This window comes from Solanum tuberosum, unplaced genomic scaffold, assembly GCF_000226075.1.
Source record: "Solanum tuberosum cultivar DM 1-3 516 R44 unplaced genomic scaffold, SolTub_3.0 scf00268, whole genome shotgun sequence".
In the NCBI taxonomy this organism is placed as follows: Eukaryota; Viridiplantae; Streptophyta; class Magnoliopsida; order Solanales; family Solanaceae; genus Solanum; species Solanum tuberosum.
In genome coordinates, this window is record NW_006239190.1 from 46,953 (window position 1) to 55,485 (window position 8,533).

At 34.1% G+C, this 8,533-nt stretch overlaps 1 protein-coding gene across 1 annotated transcript in view; it reads left to right on the forward strand.

Annotated features, from left to right (window-relative positions):
* LOC102588827 (RING finger and transmembrane domain-containing protein 1-like) overlaps positions 1–5,603 on the forward strand; it is a 9,958-nt gene extending 4,355 nt beyond the window's left edge. Inside the window, exons 2-8 of the mRNA XM_006358097.2 lie at positions 1,499–1,575; positions 1,707–1,875; positions 2,018–2,106; positions 2,203–2,367; positions 2,558–2,635; positions 4,045–4,148; positions 5,095–5,603. Coding sequence (XP_006358159.1) covers positions 1,499–1,575; positions 1,707–1,875; positions 2,018–2,106; positions 2,203–2,367; positions 2,558–2,635; positions 4,045–4,148; positions 5,095–5,200 — 788 coding nt within the window. The 3' untranslated portion in view covers positions 5,201–5,603. The remainder of the gene's footprint in view (positions 1–1,498; positions 1,576–1,706; positions 1,876–2,017; positions 2,107–2,202; positions 2,368–2,557; positions 2,636–4,044; positions 4,149–5,094) is intronic.
* The last annotated feature ends 2,930 nt before the right edge of the window (positions 5,604–8,533 follow it).

An 8,533-nucleotide genomic window follows, 5' to 3' on the forward strand; every position in this document is an offset into this window, starting at 1 on the left:
CCCCCCCCCCCCCCCCCCCCCCCCCCCCAATTTAATCATAGGCCAGACATATAACTTCTTCCTCCTCCCTCGCTTAATCTCCAAGTCCATCACCAAGAGCTTATGTTGAGTAGAAAGATTCTCACTCGGAATAACTTTGCAATCCTTACAAAAACCTTTGTCGCCTTTCCTCATAAGCAAGTAGTCTATCAAAGTCTTAGTCACCACACTACGAAAGGTAAGTGATCATCCTTCTCCAGAAAGCACGAATTAGCAATTACCAACTCAAAAGCTCTAGCAAAATCCAATAGCAAGGTTCCATCATAGTTTCTAACCCCAAAACCACTGTTGACGTGCACATCGTCAAAATAATTAGGACTTGCCCCAATGTGGCCATTGAAATTTCCGCCGATGAATACCTTCTCGGTGCACGGAGTACCTCCCAGAATCGCATCCAATTCCTCCCTTAAACGCGTTTCATGAAATTAGTTAGAAACTTATATGCTTTTTTTTTGAGAAGTTGTTGAGTATGAAAGGATTTTGATGATGAAAGTGGTAATGTTTGTTTAATGACCACTCATACTCATTTCGGGAAATTGTGCTGCTTTCAGTGTTTTGGGGTTTCTGTGGTTCTTGAATAGTAACTATAAAGTAATACAGAAATAAATTAGCTCATATATGTACACGGAAAGGTATGGGCCTCTTTATTGTCATTTGTTTGCATTTAGGATTGTCATATGAATCCCATTGCAGTCAGTTTACTGATATTAAATCAGGGAGTGTTAAAGCTCTCTGCCTTTCCATATGAATAGACAGAATAAGGACTGCTGCATAGCTGAAGCTTGTTTAGCTGATGCCTTTTGAAATATAAGGACTTTGAGAGTATAACTTAGCCTTTGTCTTTCGCCTTCTGTATGCTTAGTTTTTTACTAAGCCACCTCCCTGAGATGTTTAACAGCATATATTTAGTTTTTGCTATCTAACAAGATTTACTAGAGTTGCCGGTGGTACTTTCCCCAGACTGATGCATTTGAAACCAAATGAATCTTACAAAACTTTTAAAAGAAATAGGCATTTTAATTGGGGTGGCTGTTTGATAAATGCTTAGTTTATCAGATAAGAACAAGGTAGATGGGCCACTTGTTGCCTTTGTTACATGGAGAGTGCATTATGATTGACAATTTAAATTGACTCATGCCTGATAAGCTTGGTTCTTTTTCTTTTCTTCTCCTCGGGATATCTCTAAGCTAAACACCATCCCTAAGAGAAGAAAAAAGGTGACTGTATTAGGTAAATTGCACTGATGCAAATATTTCCAAGCAATTCTTGATTGTCTATTTTCATGTGAAGACTTGGGATTGCTTTTTCAATTGGTTGCAAGTGTTCCTGTCTTATTTCTACCTGTTTCAGATTCATGTATTCTGCTTCTGTTTTTGGAATTGTAAAAACATGTATATCATGTGAACTGTCATTTATGCCAAATCACATTCTTCATTATTTTTCTAATCTCGGAGTGCAGGTTTCTTTGTCACAATTTGGATAACTGCCGTCATGTTCAAGTCAAATGACATTCTTCGGAAGCAGACAGCTTTAAAGGTGCAATATATGCTCCATTTGCTGAATTGTAGTCTGTTTACTTTCTATTGCAACATTCATTTTCATCTATCTTCAATAGAAAGATTAAGGAACACTGAGAATCCTGCCATAATGAATTCTGAATTTTGCAGGGAGAGAGAAAAACAGATGTCCTTGTTGGTTATTTTGTGGTTTTTGTGATACATGTTATTGGAATCTACTGGTGGTATCACAATGATGACCTTTTCTATCCATTACTAATGGTTCCTCCGAAGGTCATCCCACCTTTCTGGCATGCTATTTTCATCATCCTGGTAAATGGTATGGTTCTTGACCTGCCTAGTGCTCCTGTTGTTCACGTATTATATGCAATATACATGCTGTTCTATCCTTTTCTCGGGAGTATAACGCTGTTACATTAAAGTCTCAGAAAGAATTGATCTTCATTTATTGTTGTTTCCAGATACCATGGTGCGGCAGGCAGCAATGGCTTTGAAGTTGGTGCTGCTTATGTATTACAAGAATGGCAGGGGCCACAACTTTCGTAGACAGGTAGAGTATAAAGCAGTTTCTGATGTGGTTAATTTAGTGATTTTTCTCCCATTTTATTTTTTTTTGCAAGAAAATTGAACTCCGTTTGTCTTGTAGGGTCAAATCCTGACTCTGGTGGAGTACATGCTGTTGTTATACCGTGCCTTGTTACCAACTCCTGTATGGTATAGATTCTTTCTCAATAAAGAATATGGAAGCCTTTTCTCATCACTGACAACGGGATTGTACTTAACGTTTAAGCTTACCTCCATTGTTGAGAAGGTAAGGTCTTTCTAGAACTAATCTTATTCTGCTGAACAAATCTTGTTTTTCCTTAATGATATCAAGTTTTTCATGGGAAACCTCCCCTCTTCCCACACTACCTCAATATTTTGTGTTTTTCGAAAATATGTTTTTGGCATTGGTTCTTCCTGCTCTCCTTTGTACTCACTAGTCAGTTTATGTTGTTTAGGTAAAATCATTCTATACTGCTTTGAAGGCATTGTCAAAAAAGGAAGTCCATTATGGGTCTCATGCCACACCTGAGCAGGTATAATGTCGTTACTTCTTTGCTCCCTGCTTGTTAATACTTATTCTTAGGAGCAATGATATTTACAACAAGGAGGTGTCAGATATTTGAAAACTTTACTTGTTAGAAATGTAACAAATACTACACATTATTACCCCTTTCTTGGAGAATGATGGGGTTTTGTTCGAGGGTTGTTATTCTTTTCGTTCTTCTGTGGTTTGATAAGAAGTTTTATTGTCATTTCCCATCAACTTCCCATTGCTTCAGTAGAGTGCTGGAGCAATTCTATTACTTTAATGATTGACCAGTTTATGCTTTTTATCAGTTTTTCCAAGTGCGTCCAACTTGATAAAATTGAAGTTGTGTTACAAATGCTAAAATACGTTCTAAATTTCTTCTTTGTTGGCCTTATACATGCGCACAACAGTGTGTTGACAAGCTTTGTGTTAACAAAGAAGCAATATAAAATTTATTCCATCTGTTCTAGCTTATGTGACACTATTTCCTTATTAATCCGTTCCAAAAAGAACGACCCATTTCTATACCTAAAAAAATTAACATTACACTTGATGAGAACTTTTCATATCCAGACAAATGTTATGGCATGTCTGGCCGTTAGTTTTAAAAGTTCGTAGCAACACAAATGATATGGCATGTTTAAGACCACAAGTTTCAAAACTCTTCATTTTTTTCTTTGACTCCGTGCCGATTCAAACTAATGTCAAATAAATTGAAATAGAGGGAGTATCTGATGATTATAAAATGGTGCATATTCTTATTTGATTTGGCTTTACTCTAAGGAAAGTTAACCGTGAATCTCCAAGTAGATGAAATTGTTTCAACACTGAAATGACCATTCCATCCCTAGTTCATGCATCCAAACAAGCAGGGCACGCCAAAGCAAAGATGTTAACATTTTGTTGTGTAGAGGCCTCGTACTTTAATTATGTTAATAGGATATTTCTGGATTTTGTCTTTGTTACATATCCAAGTCAAGATTGTGGAGAGTGTGATTTGAAATCTAGAATCATCAAATTCAGAAGTAATTGTTGAGTTAAAGCTAGGACTTCTCTAGAAAATAAATAGTTTCAGCTAGAAGTATTTTAGAAAGCCGTCTTTGGCTTAATATAAGTTGGTAATCTTAAGGATAACGCTGGATTTTTTCAAGCTGAAATTTCAGGATTTTTCTCTTTTTTTCTAGCTATTCCTTGGGTTAATTTGTTAATTGCAATCAGTAGCTCCCTAGAAGTAGCTGGAACCTGGAAGGCTAATTTGTCTGTTTTCCGTAGAGGTAGTGATAAAGTTGGAGCAGTAAGATATCTTTTTTTTAGAGGGAGGGGGAGAATCGTTCCGTTATACATTTTCTTTATAGATTTTGAGTTTTACTTGAAAGCTCTTGTGTGATCTCTGCTTTTAAAATGTTTATCCAGGTGAATGCGGCTGGTGATCTGTGCGCTATTTGCCAGGAGAAGATGCATGCACCAATTTTGTTACGTTGCAAACACCTCTTCTGTGAAGACTGTGTCTCAGAATGGTAAGTATTTCTGAAGCACTTTCTGCAGGAAACCCCCCTCTAGTTTGATAAATGCATTTCCAAGTGCTTTGCATATACTATTTTTTCTAACATAACAAGAATGAAGTGACTTCATTTTTAACATTGTCAATTATCTTGTGTGTGTCAGTCCCAATTTTGAAGGGGGTCACTTTTATTCAAGAATTTTAACTTGAATGGAAAAAATTAGAAACTGTCGGTATTTATTTTTGGATCATTCCTTCTGCTATTATTAGAATAAAATTTGGATAGAGAAGTTTGATGCTATAATGCAAATTATTCTAAGAGGAAGCATGGAAAATCCAAGGTGGTTTGTTTTATGTAACTATTGCTATGTTTGCTGATCATGGATAACTTGGCAATGCATTTCTTTTTTTGTAATTGGCCTAATTGTTTTTGATGTTTGAGCTGATGTTTTTTATCTTTCTGGCTGCGTACTTTGTTACTTTATGTTTTTCTCTACTGCAAATTTCTTTTCTTTCCTTCCATCAAAATTTAAGAAACTGAAGGTATATTTTTCTCTGTGCGGTGGACTTTTCACCTCAAAATACATCGTTTATCTCGTACTTTCTTATCTGGACCATTAGGCATTTGCCAGTGGCAGATGTAGTCTGTCAATTGTGCAAACTATATGCATACTAGGTATACCAGAAAAAAGAAACGGAGAAACAAACAGCAGCATTAATATGCACGATTTGCAAAGTAGAAACTTTTCATTCAAAAAAGTTGATGCTGTACATGAAACAGAAACGGATGAACAATTTATTGATTTATTGTCTTCCCACTTCATTTATCACTGACTTCTTTGCTTTATTTCATGGTTGCTACAATACATCATCTAAATGTGGAGAAGACCTGTATATCTATATATTGCTACCACAGTTTGTGTCCTGTAATTACTAAACGTCTTCATTCACCTTCTCATCAGGTTCGAAAGAGAAAGAACATGCCCTCTGTGCAGAGCATTGGTCAGACCAGCTGATCTAAGATCGTTTGGTGATGGATCCACTAGCCTTTTCTTCCAGTTATTCTAGACTACATATTAATTATCCTACGCCAAAGTAAATATCTGTCCACATCTTTGTCCACCTGATATTACTGGATTCTGGGGGTTGCCCCGTTAAGGTTTCTGCCAGAATGTAGCATTAAAGTAAAAAAAAGGCTATACTCTTCATTCGTGCAGATTCTTTGAGGAAGATATACACATCTACTCCCATATTGTACATAATTTTTTTTCCCCTACTGTGAAGAGATGAGATGTGTTCCCTGTAATACTTTCCAAAAAGAAAAAAGAATAGAAAGAAAGCAATTGTATGTAGTATCACAATTTCTTAACCTTAGAGCTTGAATTTTTGTTTCAGTATGTTGTTTTTTTTCAAATGCCAAAAGGTATTATGTCTTGAATTATATAACACATAAAGTTGGTTCTATATTGCACTAAGCAGTGGGTCTGGAATCTGGGGATGGAGTTTTAGTTTATTTTACAAGTTGTCCTCTGACTTGTGCATGGCAACAACATTTCGATTTACGAATCTTTGTTGAGTTGCCTATCAATCTTCAATTTTTACATGAAACTGAATATATGTGTGAAGAATTTGAGAAATCCAAGTCATTTCAAAACATATATGTATGTGAGTACGAAAAAGTTATGTAACTTGTCCACACTCCTCAAGTGTTGAAAAAAGATAAGAAACAAACTATGTAACCCATTGCATTAGTAAGACTTTACAAGAAAATAATTATGAATGAGCTTAGCATCAAGCTCCATCAACTTCAAGGGTTGATAAGAAATGACTATGGATTGAGCTAGTAAAACAAGTCGTAAAAGGGTAAAATTAAAAGGTGTGAATGATCATATTGGTAATTCCATAGAGGAATTTGTTAGGTTGTATGATTCTGTTGAGGATTTGAAGTCTACTAATCCTAGAACTGCTGTAATTTAGGACATTGAAGAATATAATTTTTGAAAAAAGGGGTAAATTAAACATAATGTCCATTAGATTATATTTCTTACTCAAAAAATTGCATAAATGGTTATTCAACACTGTTTCTTCTCCTTTTTTTTAAATAAAAATTTGACCCGACTACAAACGTGAATCATTTCAAGTGAATTATATATCAAAAGATTCGAAACATCGAGATGATTTCTGTAACACCCCAAAAATCTCTTAGAATATCAAAGCCTAAGACTTCTAAGCAAAATTCTTTCAAATATTTTTCAAGATTTTTCTTCAAGTGATGTTCTTTCAATTTATTTTCAAGATTCTTGTAAATCCTTCTCCAAAGATTTCAATCTTTCCAATTCAAATTCCTTCTTATAACCATAAATCATAAATAGAATTCTTAATCTTTGGCCATAGGATTTTCAAGAAATTAATTCAAGAATCTCAAGAAAGGATTTCTTGATCGTTCTTTTTCAAGTTAGGATTCTTCTTCAAGAAAGGATTCTTCTTCAAAGATTTTTGGAGCGTTTAAGATATGCAATATTATCAAGGTGAGGAACTTTGATCTTCCTCAGGCCCTACCCCTACAATATATGTTTTTAAGATCAAACATAAGATTTTTACCCAAGATTATATGATTTCGAATCCCCTTTATCTCCTATCATTGATTCTTGATTTTTATCATTAAAATTATGATATTTATGATACTAATGATTATTGTTGCATGTTTCATTCTTATTATACCACATGAACCCCTTTCTAATCAAAGTTATTTAAAAACTCTGTCGTATTATTTATTTGTGAAATTAATGTTTATGAAATACTACGATAAAGTTTTTAAATAACTTTGATTAGAAAGGGTGCATGTGGTATAATAAGCATGAACCATGAATCAATAATCATTAATGGCATAAAGTATCATAATTTTGATGATAAAAATCAAGAATCAATGATAGAAGATAAAGAAAATTCAAAATCATAGAACCTTGCCTTAGCTTTGATCTTAAAAACATATATTGTAGGAGCAGGGTGTGAGGAAGAACAAAGTTCCTCACTTTGATAATTTTACATACCTTAAACGCAAGAAGAACCCTAACTTGAAGAAGAACAATCAATAGAAATTCTTTCTTGAGATTCTTGAATTAGATTCTTGAAAATTCGATTACCGAGAGTTAAGAATTATATTAATGATTCATGATTATAAGAAGGAATTTGAATTGGAAAGATTGAAATCTTTGGAGAAGGATTTACCTTAGAAAATCTTGTTAAAGATTTGAAAGAATATTGCTTTAAGAAGAATCTTGCTTGAAAATCTTATGCTTTGATTTTCCTTAGCATTTTATCTTAGGTTTGAGAGAGGAGAGGGAGGAGTTAAAGATGAGAATATGATTGTTTATGGCTTTAGAGAAGTTGAGAAAATCGTTTTAAGGTTTTCCTAGTGGTATAAGGACAAGATTTTTTTTTAAATTTTTTTTTCCCCGTCGGTTAAAATGAAACTGCACTGCATTATTTAGTAAAATGATCATAACTCTCTTCTCCAAACTTGGAATGATACGAAATTGGTGGTGTTGGAAAGAAGACTCATAGTACAATAAATAAGCATAATACATATGATACGATACATTATAAAATAATATGTAACGGTCAACCGAACAAGGTGTAAGTAAGTGCAGGTAAAGAAGGTGATAAGGGTCAATTCTCATACATTTATGGGGAAAAGGACAAATATACTCTCGAACTATCAAAAATAGTATATCAATACCTTTCGTTATACTTTAAGGTCGTATATATCCTTACCATCATTCTTTTGGGTTGTGTATATCCTTGAAGTTAACAAATGGACACGTGGCTTCATCTAAATGATTTACCCGATTTTATTTATTTTTTACCCAAAAGTTTAAAATCCACCCGACCCACAACCAAAATGGGTGGTGCCAAAATCCACTCTTCATTTTCATCAAAAAACCATCCCTCTTCTTCTCAACCCACCATGACCATGGAATCAAGAACTCATTTTGAAGAAAGAAGATGACTTGTTCACTAAAACTACTCTCTTCTTCACTTTCACTTCAAACTTTGTATCTTCCCCATTCCATCCAGTTTCAACATGTAACATCCCTTCAAGTTTTGTCAATTTGGTGTCTTTCGAATTCTTTAAATCTGTAGACTTTATGCTTGCTAACAAAAAAAAGAAAACTTCATCTTTATTTAGCTTAGTAGGAATCTATGTTATTGGGTGTTTTGTACATTATCTATTTCAAGAATATTTTCAATCCCTTTCAACAATAACAAATCGATTTGAACTTTAAATTTTTGATTTTATTGTAGACCCACTTTAAAGCTTGAAGCTTTGTCCATCAATGGTGTAGTATTTTCTCAACTCCTTTCAACAATAAACAAATAGATTTGAGCTTGAATTTTTTA